The sequence below is a fragment of the Galleria mellonella genome, unplaced genomic scaffold, assembly GCF_026898425.1.
Source record: "Galleria mellonella isolate WM207_F2 unplaced genomic scaffold, CSIRO_AGI_GalMel_v1 utg57, whole genome shotgun sequence".
NCBI classification, from domain to species: domain Eukaryota; kingdom Metazoa; phylum Arthropoda; class Insecta; order Lepidoptera; family Pyralidae; genus Galleria; species Galleria mellonella.
The window spans coordinates 5,859,856-5,879,996 of NW_026442119.1; the positions used below are offsets into that span (position 1 = coordinate 5,859,856).

Here is a 20,141-nt window from a genome sequence, read left to right on the forward strand (position 1 = left end):
TCACGCCTGTCTCCCATTAGGGTAGGCAGAAACAATGGAACGCCAAATGCTTCGATTCAAACAAACCTCTTTCGCTTCTTCCACATTCATCAATCTTGTCATACACGCTCGTCGGTTACGGGTACTTTTAATTTGGCCCTTCTTCAGCACGTCGCCTATTTGGTCGACATACGTCCATCTAGGGCGGCCCCTACCGACATTTCCATTCATTCTTGCTCAATAAATCTCTTTCGTAATTCTTCTTTCATCCATCCTCTCCAAATGACCAAACCAACGCAACATTCCTTTTTCAATTTTTGTCACTACATCGTCTTTCAGTCCACACTTCTCTCTAACCACACTGTTTCTTACTCTATCTTTTAAAGTAATACCACACATACTTCTCAAAGCTCTCATCTGTACAGCATTTATCTTACTTTCATGCTTCTTCTGCCATACCCACGATTCGCTTCCATACATGAGTGTTGGTGTCAGTACTCCTTGAATTATAGCAAGGCGAGCTTTGCTCGATACATTTTTACTTGACATAATCGAGAGCAGTGCACCGTTAACACTGTTTCCCGCTTTTACTCTCCTCTCAATATCTCTGTCACACTTCCCATCCCTCGTAAACAAAGAACCTAAATATAGAAACTCACTCACTTGCTCCACTTTTTCATCTCCTATCATAATCTGGCATGCCGTTAAACTTTCATTCCTCTCAAAAACCATTACCTTCGTCTTCTTCGCATTTATTTTCATACCTTTTCTTGCATACGCTTCATTCATTATAGTCACCATTTGTTGTAATTCATACTCCGACGATGCAAAAAGTACTTGGTCGTCGGCGTATAAAAGAGTCTTAAACAGAGACTCATTCATCCTGAATCCACAATTAGATCCTTTCAAATCGGTCAAGCAACTGTCCATAAATAGGTTGAACAGCCAAGGAGTTATCTTTCTTCAGTAGCTCTCTAAATCTTTCATTCAATCTTTCTTGATACTGATTTCGAACCTGTTCTTCTGTCAGTCTCTCTACTCTTACTCTTTCTATTTCTGACATACGAACACGTGGACGATGTCGCCATTTATTGAATAAGCCACCTATTCTCGATATCACCAAAAAGTGATCGGTTCCGACATTCGTACCACGATAGACTCTTGTATCCTTCACTTTCGCTCTCAATCGTTCATCCACAACTACAAAATCAATCATACTTCTCTCAGTTTGCCTTTGCCATGTATACATATGAATCAGTTTGTGACTAAACAAAGTATTAGTCACCACCAGATTTCTCTCCAGGCATACTTTTAATAAACTTTCACCATTTTCATTCACTCTTTTATCTCCAAACATTCCTAAATTCCTTTCATATCCATCGCGACGGATTCCCACCCAGCCATTAAAATCACCTATCAAAATAATTCTTTCATTCTCCTTACATTTAGTCATAATCTCTCTTACACTATCCCAGAAATCCTCTCTGACCTTTGGTGGCTTGGACATATCTGGGGCATAAGCGCAAAGGAGAAAAATACGGGTCAAACCAACTTTCAGTCGTATCCAGAGGAGTCTAGGACTTACAAATTCAAATTCTTTAACAGATGCATTCATTCTCTCTGACAAAATAACTCCCACTCCTTGGCTGCTTCTTTCAGAGTCATTAACTCCAGACCAGTACCCAGTATATCGGTCATAAGTAGTAATAGAGCAGCCTTTCTTTTTTGTTTCACTTACTCCTAATACATCAATTCTTCTTTCACTCATCATCTCACATACTTCGTCTATTTTACTATCCATACCTCCACAAACATTCATCGTTGCAATTTGGCATTCCTTTGCCCTCTTTTTGCCATTTGGGGAAACAGGGGAGACATGACGTGACCCGTGGCATAACGCATCGCCGTCGATGAGAAATTTGTCCCCCCCAGATACGATGGGACTGTCTGAGTTGCACTCAGGGACGGATTCTCCGGCAGTGCCGGTACCCTCCTGGGGTAGTTGCGTTTTAATTTCTCTTATCATTTTGAAAAAGAACTGCTCTTCTTAACATCGGATAGGGAAAGGAAATAGGTTACATTGGGAAAGGAATAGGTTATAAGGAAAGGAGGTGATAAGTGGAAAGGAACTATAGGAAAAATGGGGGATACTACAGCTACGGAGAGGACATAGGTTTTGTAACTGTAGTAGCTATGGAGGCCGGGGTTGCGTACCCGTATGCCCTTACTCCACAATCGGACAGATTAATAGAGAGGACATCCCATGACCAAAGGACATCCCATGACCTAACCTAACTATACATTATGTATCTCTAACTATATTTACTAGACCTTAAAATTAATAATTTGTCTATTTTATTTTAAATATAAATTTGTTTGTCTTACAAATTACTTAATTATATACTTAGACAGTTAACAGTAAGATAATATTGTTCTTGTGTGATATTTATAAAACACAATTCACTACAGAGTTGAGTGGACTTCAGATAGCTTGTATTAAAAATATGGAAGTGAGTCTGTCTGTGGTTTTGTTTTCACTCATTCAGATAGATTCAAAAGGAAAGAGATCATAAATGTAATAGAAATACTGCATTGACTTCAAACAATGACTATAGCATTTGTCTTATACTCCTGCACAAATTCTTATATATTTTAAAGCAGTAAAATTACCAGTTACAATTAAACTTATAAACACACTACTGTGTATTAAACACAGCAATGTGTTAACTGTCCCTTAAAAAATATTTTTTATTTATAAAAATAAAAAATATTAGTATCTGTAGTATTTTTGTAAGAGATATTGTTGTTGTGCTTGTTCATTGTAGTAGTTTTACCTCTGCTGATAAGCTTTAAAACTCACATTTCCGGTCGGTGTTACATAGAACAAATGTCGTTAAACAATTATCGTAGATATGATAAGATAAAGATACTGTAAGAAATGTATATAACGATTATGTAAACAAAATATAGTATATTGCTATTTTTGTAATTGTTAGTAATTGTATTTTTAATTCAATAACAATTGTATGTATGTTTTATCAAATACTCAACTTGAAGAGTATAATATTAAAGTAATAAATCTTAAAAGTTAAATGAAAATGGCTAATATGGAATAAGATTATAAATAATTGCATTTGTTTACTTATGAGAATATTACAAAAAGAAGACAGAAGTATCAATTAGAGAAATCCTTTACTTAGGCCTCAATATATTCTAATGTGAATGTACAAACTAGATAAGGTATATTGGGCCACAACCTAATATAATTGATATTGTAATATCATATTTATCCTATCAAGGAAAAGGTCGACAATCAAATTCTCACTATATACTATTGAGCTCTCACTATATGCTATAGTGACAGTTAGATCTTGATGAACTGTGCTACAGATAGCCAATAGTAACATGTAACTATTATTTTAATAAAATTATTCATGTATTACAGAGGCTTCAGTTTTGTCGCACCATGTTTACTGGATGATGATAATAACAAAACAGTCACTAACAACCAAAACCAGAATCATGTAGCACAAAACAATAAAACATCCAGTGAAGACTTTTGGGCCGGCTTTGTCAATAGGAACAATTTCTTTGATGAATATAGGTTAGTAAAATTTTTATGGTAGCGCTTAAATTTTTATTAGTATAAACATAATGCTAATTGTTGATATTGTGGCAAGTGTAATTTAGTATGTTTCATTATAATTACTAGGGACATTTTAATATAATTTACTTTTTTTCTAGACTAATGGGAGAATTAGGTACCGGATCATTTTCTGTGGTTCGCCTTTGTGAACATAAAACTTCTAGAGTTCAATATGCAGTAAAAATAATGGAGAAACTACAGTATGATCCTCGTGAAGAAATAGAGATTTTATTAAGGTATTGAAGTTATAAATATATTATCTAATGAATTTTAAACATAACACTATTTCTACTTACTAATAGAATATTACTATCCACATATTTTGTATGTTACATATTATGTATTTATTGTTAATATGGTACCATCCTTCTATAACTCGTAGACACATTTTCGCATAAAATGTTATATTATGAAATTGTCTTTGGGGTGTGTGAAAAATTTAATAAATATGGCGGAGGAAATTGTTCTGAAATATAAAGAAAATAAAATTAGAATTATATTTAAATACGTGGTTTTCATTGCTTGGCGCAAATGCTCATGCTTCACTACAATAAATATCAATATGAAAAGCTCATACACTTTAGTAGAGTACTTTTTGTAGTAGTAGTAGTTTTGTTATTATATCATACATATTATTCAATTAATTCTAATTAATAAATATTATATTTATTAGAATAGATGATATATTCTATGTCATTTAGGTACAGTCAGCACCCACATATAATAACGTTACGTGGCGTGTACGAGGAGGGCGATCGAATTCTTGCGGTCACAGAGTTATGCCGTGGCGGAGAACTCCTTGAACACATAACACAACGCCGCTATCTCCCGGAGCACGAAACCGCGCCTATATTAAGGAATGTTGTGCAAGCTATTTATTATTTGCACAGACATACAGTTGTACACAGGTGAGACCGAGATCTAAACCATTAAAGTATCGTAAACTTTATAACCGTATTATACATGTTGGTATATTATAGATTCCTTTAGAAGTCATGATAATGTTAACATTTATACAAACATCAAATTATTTAAATGGTGACTTGTAAGACTGTTTTCTACTTAAATCAGATACCAGTTTTTTACAAACAAATATTTAATTGCATTGTAAAACTGACTAAACTGTTTATGATCCGATTTTTACATTACATTTACTTCCTTAATTATACAATATTAACATATCTGTTAGTAAAACAATTAGTCTATTAACCTAAGGTTGTCTTGATAAGATTACTTTCAGCCATAAGACCGCCTTTTTGTACTTATACCATTGTATTTATTGTCTTGCTTATTTCCGATATTGTATAATGCAAACAAAAATGTACTCATTCATTCATACATTTATCTTTTGAACTAAAAAACTAGAGATAATATATTGCTACTATTCTGTTTTGATTACAAAGCCAAAACTATTTTAATTATGTTTAGCTAAAGTATATTGATTTCGAAATAACATTTGTAACACAAATAGAAAAATCTTGCGATAAGTTACCTATTATTATTTCAGAGATATAAAACCATCAAATATATTATTTGCAACGGCCGAGAAGAGACCAGAAGATATTCGTTTAGTGGACTTTGGACTAGCAAAACAGTTGCGAGCCGAGAATGGTCTACTAATGACACCGTGCTATACAGCCAATTTCGTAGCTCCCGAGGTGCTGAAACGAGCTGGATATGATGCTGCTTGTGATATTTGGAGTTTAGGTAGGTTTATAATCTATAAAAGAAGTACGGTTAAATAACTTGGGTGTCACTGCAGTCAACCAGTAAAACAGAGTGACACAGTAGTGCATCTATGAAATGAATGCTCTCGTTTATTTGCTTTTTAGTTTAAATAAAAAATAATTCAGGTTATAAATATTATTTCAAATTTGTTTTGCACCTAATTATGCAATATACAAAACGGAAGAGGTTGTTTGGTTGAATACTGCTTTTAAAATTTAACTTAAATTACTTAAAGAATGTCGCGATGCGACCAAAGGTGAAGCCACAGGATACACTTAATTATAATATGTATTATAATAATAATAATAATAATATAAGCCTTTATTAAAGAAGTAACATAATAAACAATTCAATGTAAATAATATTCAATCAGTAACTGTTCTGTCACCCCTCTCTTGTCCAAAGACAAAGGCCTCCTCCAGAGTCTTCCATTCTATTCTGTCTTTGGCTATCCTTGTCCAAAATGCACCTGCTACTGCTTTTATATCTGTAACCCATCGTGTGTCTGTCTGTCATCTGTCTTCCCTGTCTTCTTTGGCCTATTCTAGGGTACCAGTCTGTTACAGTTGTTGTCCATTTTTGTGTTTTTTCTCGCATAATATGTCCTGCCCATCTCCATTTTAATTTTTTTATTGTATAAATAACATTTTTGAATTTTGTTTTCTCTTTAATTTCTACTAATTTAACCCTATTCTTTATTTTAATGCCCAAGACACTTCTTTCTATGCTGTTTTGACATACTTTTAATTTTTTAAGATTTTTTTCAGTTAATGGCCATGTTTGACACCCATATGTAAGACAAGGTAATATGCATGTATCAAACACTTTCTTTTTGTCATTCATATATATATATTTGTTTTTCATAATCTCTTTTAATGACCAATACCTATTCCATGTATTGGCGATTCTCCTGTCAATCTCTTTGTTTGTGTCATTTGCAAGAGAGATTATTTGGCCCAGATATAAATATTCCTCAACATATTCAATGCGTTTTCCATTCAATGTTATGTTTTTGTGTATGCCATTTGTTAATACCTTTGTTTTCTTGATATTGATAGACAGTCCAGCTTTCATACTCTCATTTGCTAGTTCTTGAACCATGATTTGCAAGTTTTCAGAGCTGTCTGTGAGAAGAACTATGTCATCCGCAAATCGTAAGTGTGTCAAATACTCGCCGTTTATATTCAAACCATAATGCGTCCACTCCATTTTTCGTAATATCTGTTCTAGTACAGTTGTGAATAGTTTAGGGGAGATGGGATCCCCTTGTCTAACGCCTCTTTGTATAGGAAAGGGTTGTCCTGTTCTTTCTAATCTTACTTTTGCTGTACTCTTATAATATATGTTACGCAATAATCTTATGTATTTGAGTTCTATACCCTGCATCCGTAAAGCCTCCCATAGGGACTCATGTTCTAAGGAGTCGAATGCTTTAGTATAATCAATAAAACACAGGTAATAATCTAGGCTGTATTCATTGTATTTTTCTACAATTTGTTTAACTGTATGTATGTGATCTAGAGTGCTATAATTGCTTCTGAAACCAGCTTGATCTTTTGACTGGTTTTCATCCAATATTCTGGTCATACGGTTTAAAAGTACCTTGGAAAATACTTTGTAAATGTGGCTCATAAGACTAATTGGCCTGTAATTATTTACATCGTTTTTATCTCCTTTCTTGTGTATTAATGTAATTACAGATTCAGTCCATTGTATGGGGATCTCTTCAGTTTCTAAAATCTGATTGAATAATTTTGTTAGTTGTGGTGCAATTATAGGCAGCGAACATTTCAGGAGCTCATTTGTAATTTGATCTTCTCCTGGTGACTTTCCATTTTTTTGATTAAGGATGGCCTTTTCTGTTTCTCTTACTAATATTTTTGGTACTGGTTCTTCTTGCCTACATTGATAATTATTTTCTTCTTTAGTTAATTTATTACTAATTTTATGGGATGTATATAAATCTTTATAAAATTCAGTTGCTATATTTATAATTTTACGTCTCTTGCCTGTATTTTGTTTTTTATTATTTATCAGACTTGGTACCCATACTTTATATTCTTTTAGTTCTTTTATAGCCTTTTTTACTCCTCCAGTTTTTTCAATATGTCTTTTAATAATGTCTAACCTTCTCATTTTCCTGTCTTTCCGTAGCTGTACTGTAATTTTCTTACTAATGTCAGTAATCTTTTTGTTAAGAGCTTTGTCCCGTCGTAATTTTAACAGGAGTTTTCTTTCTTGTATTAGTTCATATGCTTTCTCTGATAACGAGCTTTTCGAAGTGCTTACAGTTTTTTGGACCGACACTTTAATCTTTCTAATAAAGGCATTATATTCTTCTTGCACCGAACTGGGTTTCTCATTAATATTACTAAGATTAAAATATTCATGGATATTTTTTGCTAAATTATCGGAGTTATGTAATTGTGTACTTTGCAACTTTTTATTGCTATAATGCTTTCTTGATTTTTTCTTATTAATATCTAATATATATGTTCTAACCATTCTGTGGTCTGAAGAGAAATTTAAGTTATTGATAACATTGACATCATTAATTAAATTTGGTTTATTACATAATATGAAATCGACTTCATTAAAATTGCGACCATTTGGATGTTGCCATGTCCACTTACGGTGAGCTCGTTTACTAAAGAAACTGTTCATAATTGCTAATCTATGTTCTAATGCAAAAGTTACAATTCTTTGACCATTTTGACTTCTTAGACCTTGACTATGTTGACCTATGAGTTTTTCTTCGCCAGCCCTACAGTTACCAATTCTACCATTAAGATCACCCATTACTATTAAGTAGTTATGTGATTTTTGAACAGTGTCATTTAGATCTCTGTAGAACTTAAGAATTTGGCTTTCATTTGCGTTTTCAGTAGGAGCATATACCTGAATTATTGTCCAGTGCACTTTTTGATTTGGTAATATTATATTTAGTAAGGCGATTCTATCTGATATTCCCTTGAATTCCATTACATATTTAGAAAGTGCCTTTTTTACTAAGAATCCAACACCATACAATCCCTGTACTTCGCCTTTATAATATAAAATATAATTTGGATGTTCTTCTATTTCTTCTCCTGTTCTTCTTAACTCACTTAATCCTATTATATGCCATTTTATATCCTCTAATGCTTGTTCCAGTTCTAACAATCTTTCTGGATCTTTTAGTGTTCTCACATTAAATGTTGCAATGAATATTCTATCTTTCTTAGTACTCTTTGTTAGATTTTCAATTCTTTGTTTTTGTTGATATTTATTATGTTTAACTATCATTTGTATATTGTGCTCTGGGGGGTATTGGTCTACATCCCTCACGATGACCAATCGGCTTGAGGGAGGGTTGAGTTTTTTGTTTTTATTATGCTTGTAACAGTTACTGATTTCCATTTCCTATGCCGAATTATCCATGCTAACTGCCTTAGAACTTGAAGGAGATGAATTGGATCCCCTTCTCATTACTTCAAAGGCATTTCTTCCTGCCTTGGATTGGTGCACAATTTGCTGTTTTCTTGGTTGTCCTTCATCGACTGGCGAGGTTGAAAGCATTCTTTTTTTATTATTTATATATTTTCCACCTTTGCTTGTGACTAATTTATCATATTTTATGTATACAATATTACCTTTCTTTCGTTCTTCCGCTACTTGCGCTTGCAATTCTTTCCTTTTATTAAGTACATTTTTTGGATAATCTTCTGTAATATAAACATTCTGTAATTCTTTTTTATTTTTCATAACTTCTATTTTCTTCCTTTCGGTTACAAACGAAATTAATACTGGTCTTGCTTTTGTGTCATCGATTCTTTTTTTCCCTATTCTATGTATTTTATTAATTTCATGGTCTTCCAAAGTAATTTTTAAATCTTTATAAAGTATTTTTTTGATGTTATCGACCAGTTCTATGTTAGAATTTTCCTTTTCTTCCAAGTTAAATAATATTACGTTATTCTTTCTCTGTTGTTTCTCTAAAATGCTTATTTTTTCCTCCAATTGATGTATTTTTATTTTTAGTAATGAATTTTCTTCTTGTAAAGGCTTTAACTTATCTTCCAAAGTTTCAGTTAATGTTTTAGTCACAGAATCGTGAATTTGTTCCGTTTGTTTTTCCATTTCCATTTTTAAACTATCAAACAGTTGCTGCAACGAGCTATTCATATTTTACGTGAATCGGAACGTTCCCTGTGTGACTTGATGAATAACTAATAATACTTGACGTTGATAATTACTTGTGACAGCTTTGTTAATCTACCCTCAGTGCCATACGAAAATCTGACGTTACTACTTTATTACTACGACTGTTTGTAATGACAATTTGACTATTGCACAGTGTGTCTATGTTCATTTTCAAAATAAATTCCGTTAAATTTCTTGTCTATATATTTATATATGTGATTGTGCACTTACTGTTTTGTATTTTTTGGCTAAGTCTTCGCTAGAGTTTCGCAATTTTAATGTTTATTGTGATGCACTTCCACTGTGTCATATACTCTGTATGCGTAAAGAGATCTTAATAATGAAAATCAGCAATTTAACAATTTATTAATGCAGCTTAGCGATATAGATGTTCACTTGTCAGAAACCAAAGACTATATAATGTGTATTATAGCTAGTTATATATATATTTATATACAGGTGTGCTAGCCTACATAATGCTTTCGGGTCGAACGCCGTTCGCTTCAACCGGGGATGATACACCTGAGGCGATATTAGCAAGAATTGAATCTGGAAAGGTGAGTATAATTATAAAATATATATTAAGTAGGTTCCAAATTGGATAAAATTTATGTATGGTATGTGATATCTTCATCAACCATTAACTGATTTGTTGACTAGTGATTATTCATGTACTTGCATACTAAGTGTGTATAAAGACAGTATTTATATACAACTGGACAATACGAATTTAATAAACATACTGTTTGTCGGACATTAAAAACAGTAAGTTCATTAAATTCCCTTTCTCCAATTACATATACAGGATTTCTGACCAACATTATCACAAATTTTTAAAATAATAAACACATAAACTGTTTTATTTATATATACTATTTAGCGATAATTTATGTAAAATGCAAAATGGGTAATTGCTACATATAGTTTTGAGAAAATGCTTGCCTTGGGAATTTCAAAGCAAAGAAATGTAAAATCTTGTTTTGCAAAATATGTATAAATTTTCTATAAACATCACAATATTATACGTGATTTGTCGTCTGCGGATATGTGATTTTATGTTAATGACGGTGTACAAAGGTGGACTTATCGGGCGGCGTATGGCGCGGCGTGTCTGGCGAAGCTCGCGGCTGTCTTCGCCGCATGTTGCAGCTGGAGCCAGGACTGCGGCCCACCGCCGCCGACCTGTTACGTGAACCGTGGCTCTCCAATGCAGTCGCCAGGGTGCCGCCACTTGAATCACTCACGGATACAGAAGCCCCGCCGCCTGCTGCAGACTTGAGACGGGCCGTCGATCTCACTTTCCAGGTTAGTTTTGTTGAAGAAGCTTGTTATAAAGAAAACGGTCATCTCAAGTAAAATGTCTATTTACATGATTGACTCTACTTGTCACTGAAATGATAAACTGAATAAAATTATTACTATATATTGTTACAATACTATTTTCAACATATTTATCCTTAATCCGTTTATCCCATGTCTATTTAGTATTGCATAAATATAAAAAAGAATAATATTGACAGTAATAGGAATTATTAAAATTGTTATATTACATATATGTCTACAATAATATTACACTATAATATTAATAATATAACATAGTGTGTATAATGATATTTATCACATTGTAGATACTAATTTTTTTTATGTAATTCTAGGCGATGACGTCATCACCATTAACGCCACAAGTATTGGGTCCAGTCTCACAGTCAACTCTTGCACAACGTCGCAGTAAACCACAGCGACGTTACCCACCAACACAACTATAGACGTCAGCCCAGGTATACGAATACAAGACTTGACTGGCATAGTGTACTAGTCATGAATATAACATACATGAAGGTTGAAAATAAGGCATTTGACTCGGGGGAAATTGGCAAGTCAATGCTAAAAATTGATGAAGCTGACGTAAATAAAACTAAACTTTTTACACAAAGCTACTTTTTATAATCACGCCGAATGTAATGACGAAGAGTAATCACCAGTACTTTAATTATATTTTTTGTTTTACTGTTAAATAAGATTAGCATTACAACATTCCATCTTATTATTTGGTTACGTTGAATTATATATATTATACTAGTTGGAAGTGTATAAAATGTTACAATTTTATATAAATGAAAGTTGTCTTCCTTCGAAACGCGTACATTTTAGGCAAGAAAACTCTATATTTTTACATTATTTCTGCCCACCTATTTGACTTTATAGTCCTTCTGTGCCATTAAATTTTAAAGTAAATCTTAATGGAATCTTAAATCATAAGATTCGAAGCTTTATAATCTGTCACAATAAGTAAATTACTATATAAATAAATGCATATAATTAAATAGGATTTTATTACATGTTTGTTTTCATACAGTATTAACAACATAATAAGATTATTCGTTATCATTATTGTCATTGTGTTATATATTATGATTTTAGGTCAAGATGTTATTTATATTTTTATAAGACAGTATCCATTAGAATTAAGTATTAATATAGATGTTAAGTACTATAACAGCGATTAATATATTCGCTTCGACTAATAAATCAAGCTAGGAAGAGTTACGTGGACTAAAATAAATATAACTATCTATATTGGCGTGTGAATGAAGATTTTTGTAAGCAAGAATAACTTTTTTGCATATTAACAATTGTGCAATGTACAAATATAATATAAAGTGAAACAAGAATCTAAGTCAATATTACTCTATTTACGTTCAATTATTTTCATATCAAAAAGGCCTAATACACTCGGTCCGTGCAAAATATAGTGTTCTGTTACCTATAAGGCGTAATTGTAAACTCTTGTTAGTTAAAAATACTTTCGCTGTCCAGCTAGGCTCCTATTTAGGAGCTATCTATTATCCTTCATATTGGATCTTCATATCAAAATGAGATTCATGCTAACATTTCTATTCTTAATGTCTGTTATTAATAAAAACGTTTCTGGAGATTAGGAATTACTTAAAATTTATTTTCTTCTCAGGATTAATCATAAGTACTTAATTTTTTTTTTATAAAACTAAATTAAAAAGAAGTCCAATTAACGATAATCGATATTAATCCCGCACTTGTTCATAAGTAGATTGAAATATACTCGTAGATTATATAAAATCTAAGTTTCTATAAAGTATTGTTTTATAAAGTTATACCTAGTCTATTTATTCGGCGGTCGAATTGTGTAATTTGGTTGAGAAAATTAAGTAATTTTTAATAAAACGGGTACAACAATTTAACCTTACTATTGGAAAACTACTAATATTATATTGTGCAAAAAAGATCCTGGATATATGTCCAACACATGTATCTTTTATTTATTTTATTAGAGAAATATATAAAATTCTTAGTTTTATTTTTATACTAGCTTTTTCTAACGGCTTCACTTACCTGTAGCATTTGGTTTTCAAAAATGATAAAACACTTTATTTCTTAGTAAAAAAACTAAATATAAAATTTCGCCTTGCTAACTTAAATTTAACAAATTTTCATATAAATTATAATCTAAATCAAATCATTCCCTATTTCACTGAAAAAAATGTAATTTTCCAGATAACATTTCTACTGGTTTTCAGTTCATTATAATGGTCAGAATTCACGGTTTCAGTAAATAACAGTCAACTTACAAGTCGCAACTAATCAAGATATTTAGCACTGTTAAAATAATTGTTTATTATTACTTAATAAGATTTAGATAAAATTGGCAATTTTTATAATAATGTACACCATCATCTACTTCTCCATTGAATATAACCCACCAATTTTAATTAATACAATTTTACTAATCCGTTCTTATCTTATCACCTATGTTTTATTCATTACTATATAATAGAATAATTAAATTAGATTATAAAATTACATTTGCATTTTATAACATCTATTTCAATAAAAAATTCTTATAGATATTTGGATTTGTTTGAAATGTGGTTTCTTAGATTCAAGCACTAGGTTGATCAAATCATATTTGTCCAATGTAGTTCGAATTTGAAAACATTTTACTAATTGGAACATAAAAAACTCGTTAATTGTCTTATATAATTTTCACGACACGTAGTAATAAAATGTGTAATCTATTTAAACAGGCAAAAATTTTGTCGTTTAGTTATTCATTGTACTTTTAGATAGTATAGATGGGTAAGTTAGTTTTTTTTTGTGACTATTAAGAAACTTATATTTTTTAAGATATTTTTAAATTATTTATTAGTGCTTGTAACAGACTAAAATATATATACTCTAGCTATACATTGTGCATACAACCTAAATCGTTCGTAAATAATATCGTTTTTAAATCAATGCTGGAAGGTGCTCAATAACAACATATTGTCCCACAATTTTAAGTGTACAGTTTTACAAATCCGTTATGAGGTATCAATTTATTTTATTATATATATTTTTATTACACTTATCTGACATAGCTACTGAGAGTTGTTTTCATAACAAAATTTACCATCAGAAAATTGATACACCATTATTCTTTCAACTCTATCCTTTCAGCGCTGATATATACACAAATATTAGCATTACAATTTTTTAAAAGTTACGACTGAAGATTCTGTTTCTATATGTAAAAATAACATGTCCATAATATTTGCTCGTACCTATAATCTGTAACAATTATTAAACTATTAATTGACCTCTAATTTCTCAGAGTATGAATTCGTAGATAACTTGATTTTGATTTTAATATTTTTGTATAAAAAAATTGTAATATTTTTGTTTAAGCCATAAGTGTATAATATGCTGTTGGAATTGGATTCCTCTGCCAAAGATGTATTTTAGTCAGAATTTTACATGTTTACCTTCTCTTTTCTATGAGTATTAATGATTATTTTTGTACCTTATTCATTGTAAATTATATTTTTGTATAAATCGATTTTATTACATTTTATCAATTGAAGGAATTGAATTTAAGTAGAATATTAACGTATAACGTGTAAGAATGGGAATCATTATATATAAAAATAATGTAAGTACCTATAATATAGTCAAATGGAAAATAATGTCATTGCTATTAAAAATAACTTGACATATCTGGCAGAAAATCTTAATATTCAATTAATTTTATACAAATGTTATCATAAAAAATGGTATGTATAATATAACACACAATAAAAATATTAATTACATCATTCCAAGAAAGAAGCTATTTGAGTACCTTGCTCTATAGTACGTATTTGGTTTATAGGCAAACTAAAACAAGTTTCTGTAGCATTAAGAATAATATATATTTGCAAAATAATATCCATGATAACTTAATATTTGGCCTATAACAAAATTATAGACACTTTCGTTTGTACTTGCATTATGTGGAAACTAGTGGTCAGATATTAATGAAATATCTTATAAGTATCAGCTTTAGCATTCTGAAAAACATGCCAATACTTGTATTCCTATAACTAAAACGGGTCCACAACCCATTTGGCCACATAAACTATCAAAAAGATTTGGTAGATTTAAATGTACTTTATTTATAGTTAATTTAGGTTTTTTATTAAACTATAAATATGTAGGCCAATAAAGGCTACATGTATATATTCTAATTAGAACAATTACTTATAACAGATGTACCTATGTATTTCTAAATAACAAACAACATTCATGTATAAAAAAAAAAAACTAGATGTATGTAAACTTGCTTTAATTACACTATACATTGTTGTTTTATAAGATTGGTTATGGTGAATTTACTATGAAGTCGAATATATATACTATTATTATTGCATTATACTTTATTATTGTAATGAATGTGTCAATATGTATAATTATGAATTGTTTTAAAATAGTATTGTATGTTCCTTACATTATTACTCAAAGCATTACATTTAACTGGAATCAACTGTCATAATAGGTATTGTAGAAATAGTATAAGTGTCTGCTCCTTTACTCATCAACAGTACAAAAACTTTTACAATGTGTAATGATCAGGTTTTGTAGATTAAAATGCTAACAATTTAGAACTTTAGATATAAGAATTATAATGAGCACTATTTCTTGATACATTCTGTAGATGATTTTGCTTACAAAGTTAAATAGCTGCCATTTTCTTAGGTCACTTAAGGAATAATAACACTATTATAAATTTGCCCCATATTGTCATAATTCAATGACAAATAATTATTTTAGGAGAGCTTGTTCACAGTGAACAGAGTTTACTCACACATTTGTTATTTAATTATAAAAAAATATTTTCATACTGACTCAAGAGTTGGTGGTATGTTAATATAGATAGTTTTTTCTATGGTAAATTGATAAACTAAATAGTTGTAGCGAAAGATACTACTGTGAGCTGTGAATATGACCACAATGTCAAATTGAATATTGCAATGCTTCATGTGGTCTCAAAGTTAATGTTGCATTGTCACATCCTTCTATTTTTCTATCTCTGAAATAGAAATAAAATTTCTAATAGTATATAATTACTATCAGAAAATTGTTATTTAAGGAAATTAATTGTGTTAATTAACATTATGTAACTAATATATTGTTGACATTGCTTAAAACTTTTGTTTAATTTGATTATTATTATGAATTCATTAGTTACTCTTCAATTGGTAGATAAATAACACATTTTTTCCAATAATGTATTATTAATTAGCAGGTTTGTGAGTATATATTTGATACCATGTTATCACTATGCCTTATCCCAAATACAAACTTGGCATAGGCAAATTTAAACAGATTAAGCAACATTTAAAATAAATTTTTTTTCATTATGCCAAATGTCTTTTTTCTAATATAAAAGATTTTGTAGCAGGCATACTTTAATTGTTTTCTTCTATGCCTAGAAAATCTGTGAATGGTCACATTGCATTAAAGACCTATGTAGATAAGAAGCTTTCTATTTGTTAAAGACAAAATTCCCTATTGTGTAAAGCAAATTATTTTTGAGGAGTAATTTTATTATTAATAATAGAAAAATATTAATTTTAATATTTTTATTTCATGATAACCTTACTATCATTATTTAACACTAACACCTTTTAGTGTTGAAGCTACAATTACTCCCTTTCCAGCAACAATTAATGGACTATCCTTATAACAGGCAACTTTTTCATTATTAGTTTTTAGATCTGGCACACAAGTTTCAAAAATCTTTTTCTTTGGATTCAGTTGGACTTCTGGCTCTCTAGGATATCCTTCACAAGTGACAAGGTCTCCTGGAATTGCTGTACTTGGTGGTATTAATACTTCAACTTTATCTGGAGATGAAGCACACATAACCATAGCCTCTGAAATTATGCCTCGCATCTGAAATTATTATAATAATAATTAATAACATAACTCATTGGATAGTCAATATTGTAAATCCATATCATTTTCTTCGATGCCAAACAACATACTGACATTGGATCAGATTGCTCTGTTACTCTTACACTAGTTTTATCCTTGTAGAATAAAAATTATTTTATGTCAAACTAGACCTAAAATTCGGATCATTCATTGATATTCCAAACTAATAATCTATTCAGTTGTTACGGCAAAATTTACTCTACTATGTTTAATGGTGGAATGTAACAAACACATCAAATTATTTATCAATTTGATATAATAGTAGGATAAATTGCAAAGATGTATGATTTAATTTTATTACTCATTGTAAATTTGTGTCCCTTAGGTTCAACAAAGAAACTAGTGGATTAATTTAAATCAGAATTTCTTAAAAATATCTTATTGTATATTTACCTTAACTGGCTTCAAGTTACAAAGAACCATGACAACTCGGTTCTGCATTTCCTCTATGGGTACATGATTGACTAAACCAGATACAACTGTCCTTGGACTTTCTTCACCACAATCTATTTTCTCTACATAGAGAGTATCTGCATCTGGATGTTTATTTATTTCTATAATTTTCCCAATTCTAAAGTCTAGTTTTCGTATATCCACTACATCACTAATAGTTTCATTTGATTTTTCCTTTATTTTTTTAACTGGCTCTTTTTCTTTCTTCTTGCTCTGTTTCTGAACTTTTTCTTCATTAACTTCAATTTTCAAAGGTGATGTATCAACTGTATTTGTAATAATCTTACCAGGAATTGGGTATTGTTTTTTACCGTTAAGAGTTTCAAGTCTGATAAGTTCATTTCGGGCTTGCTGTACTTTAACTGATAAAACTTCATTTTCTCGAGTGAGATCTTTAATTTTTTCTTGTATTTTGATTTTCTTCACCTCCTCAAGCTAGAATACAATAACGAAATATAGAAAAGATCTAAATCATAATTTAAAATTACCTAGGTATAGAATCCAACCTTGTATCGTAAATCAACTATTTTTTTGTCAGCTACTTCGGCATTGTTAATTAATTTTAAAGTAATACTCTGAGACATATTTCTTTTCAAAATATGTGATAACATGGAATAAGAAAAGCTTTCGATTTAGTATTTTAGTAAAAATATGCTTGACCGCATAAATAACCTCCGAGATTTTAATATTCTACGTAAAGCTTCATGACATGACATCACATCAGTTTGACTTTGACTTTATTTTTTATTTGACTTATGCACGAGAATGGCTGTCTTTAGATGTAGGATATAGTCTCGAGTCTATGGGAGTGGCGGCGGATGCAATGTGATGTAATTTTAAAAAGAGATAATTATAGATTAAGAATAGCACCTATCTAACATTCAGGAAAAAGCAATAGCTGTTTTTTTTTTGTCTGTTTTTATCAGCTGCAATTGAATTCCGAAGGCGGCAAATTCATAAAAAAAAAATAATTAGAATATGTATATCTCTCTAATATATAAAATTCTCGTGTCACGGTGTTTGTTACCAAACTCCTCCGAAACGGCTTTACCGATTTTTATGAAATTTTGTGTACATATTGGGTAGGTCTGAGAATCGGCCAACATCTATTTTTCATACGCCTCAATAATAAGGGTGACCTACCTCTAAATATTTTATTAAAATTTTTTGACAATTTTTTTTATTTCTATTTTATTATGACTTAGCATTGAAAAATACATACAGCTTCAAATTTTTACCCTTTTACAATCATCCTTTGTTTTTTAAACGCGATTTTTATATTCCGCAAAAAGGTTACAAGATGGCAATCGAATATAATAATGGTAGTTCTAGAAATTTTCATGTATAGTGTATAATTTGCTTGAATTACATCTTCTTCTCTCACTATCTATATAGTTTTCGACCATTTTTTTGTGTTTTATTTGTGTCTCGATCGTAGCAGTGACTGCAACTTTCATGTTAATTTTATTCTCATAGTAAATTTATTATTATTTTTAAGTTTCTATTAAGCGGTCATTGGTACTTTGGACAAAGAATGGCCGCATTGTCATTCACTTAAATTAAAAAATGAGCCAGTCGTTATATGTTGCTCTACAGGAAAGTGCAACTAACGGAAATTGAAACACCATCTGAACCATTGTGCGGCTTACTTATTGGTACAGATTCAGATTCTATCCTGTTCCTAAAGTCAATTCACACATTCAATTCAGGTCACACAGCATTTAGGTCTATGAGACCTAATTTTATTTAACGCACTAATGCGCCTATATAGGATGAAAGCAATTATTAGCAATGGAGTTTGACAGCCCCATTGTTAGCAATATGCCCTATTGAAACCATCGTGAACAATCCTTGTTGAATTCGTCACGATGGGCTAACTGACCTGTTTCATTCTTACCTATCATCCTTCACAGGTGTTCCGCCGGTGTATATCGATAACGCGGATGGGGTTACCATTTCATTATTATCCATTAAAAACGCACCTATATAATGGTATTGTACGCACAGAGCATTTCCCAGACCAATGAAAGGTAGGCAAAGTCCTCATGCTGTCTAAACCCGGTAAGAACTTATTACAACTGAAATTATACCAGCCAATAACGTTATTGCAACATGTATTGAAGGTGTTTGAGAAGTTATTCCTTAAACACATGTCACTCCGCATTCATCAAACCGAGGCCAGAGTAGTTCGGGTTCGGAGCTGAACACTCCATAACGTTGCAGTTGTCCAGAGTACTGCACCCTATAACAATGTTCCTCAACAAGAACGAAGAAGGCGTCGCAGTATTCCTGGATATCGAAAAGTTGTTCGACAGGGTAAGGCACAACGGTCTACTGTATTAATTAGTCACCCAGACGGACATATCAAGAAAGCTAATCTAAGTGGTGGCTTTTTTCCTCAAAGACAGGAGATTCATGGTGGCGGTAGAGCAAATCTGTTTGGGTGAGCGTCCTATTCGCGCAGGTGTACCTCAAGGGAGCTGCCTATTGAATACGCTCTATGTGCAGTTCACCGATGATATTTTAGTAGATTTTTTTCAGCATGCAGCGTTAAAAATGCAGAGCCAGCTGGACGGCCTCCCGCAATGACAGATGAAATGACGACTGTCAGTTAACGTGCACAAAACGCAGACGATCTTATTCGGCTAGAAGCAACAGCCAACCAAATTACTCCTGTGTAACTTTCCGATCGAGTGGTCCGTCAAGTTAAGGCTAGAATAGCCAGCCTGCCTCCGTTACTGACAGGAAACTTCCCTGTCAAGGTGAAAACAACAGTATACAAGATATACATCCGATCGCGCCTCATGTACGCTGTGCCAGCATCGTACACCAACTTGAATGCTACAAACAAGTGGAAACTACGAGCGCAATAACATATCTCGCT

General features: G+C 31.4%; 2 protein-coding genes across 3 annotated transcripts in view; one reads left to right on the forward strand and one right to left on the reverse strand.

Annotated features, from left to right (window-relative positions):
* LOC113509660 (ribosomal protein S6 kinase 2 beta) overlaps nucleotides 1-16,234 on the forward strand; it is a 28,565-nt gene extending 12,331 nt beyond the window's left edge. For both annotated transcript variants that reach the window (XM_026893043.3, XM_052899227.1), the window contains exons 8-14: nucleotides 3,425-3,583; nucleotides 3,724-3,861; nucleotides 4,327-4,533; nucleotides 5,133-5,332; nucleotides 9,995-10,092; nucleotides 10,613-10,840; nucleotides 11,191-16,234. In XM_026893043.3, the coding sequence (XP_026748844.1) occupies nucleotides 3,425-3,583; nucleotides 3,724-3,861; nucleotides 4,327-4,533; nucleotides 5,133-5,332; nucleotides 9,995-10,092; nucleotides 10,613-10,840; nucleotides 11,191-11,301 (1,141 nt within the window). In that variant the 3' untranslated portion in view covers nucleotides 11,302-16,234. The remainder of the gene's footprint in view (nucleotides 1-3,424; nucleotides 3,584-3,723; nucleotides 3,862-4,326; nucleotides 4,534-5,132; nucleotides 5,333-9,994; nucleotides 10,093-10,612; nucleotides 10,841-11,190) is intronic.
* A 200-nt stretch (nucleotides 16,235-16,434) lies between these two features.
* Nucleotides 16,435-18,008, reverse strand: LOC113509711 (aminoacyl tRNA synthase complex-interacting multifunctional protein 1). The gene is made up of 3 exons (XM_026893111.3): nucleotides 17,764-18,008; nucleotides 17,198-17,692; nucleotides 16,435-16,762 (listed from the first exon to the last, which is right to left on the reverse strand). Exons 1-3 carry the CDS (start codon nucleotides 17,866-17,868, stop codon nucleotides 16,475-16,477), a joined length of 888 nt encoding a protein of 295 aa, XP_026748912.2. The 5' UTR covers nucleotides 17,869-18,008; the 3' UTR covers nucleotides 16,435-16,474.
* Nucleotides 18,009-20,141: the final 2,133 nt, after the last annotated feature.

Excerpts from the sequence above, each read along its gene's own strand:
- LOC113509711 (XM_026893111.3), bottom strand. The coding sequence starts at position 17,868 with ATGTTATCACATATTTTGAAAAGAAATATGTCTCAGAGTATTACTTTA. Across the intron at positions 17,693-17,763 it reads TAGTTGATTTACGATACAAG|CTTGAGGAGGTGAAGAAAAT; the intron begins GTTGGATTCTAT and ends ATTGTATTCTAG. Across the intron at positions 16,763-17,197 it reads GTAACTTGAAGCCAGTTAAG|ATGCGAGGCATAATTTCAGA; the intron begins GTAAATATACAA and ends TAATAATTTCAG.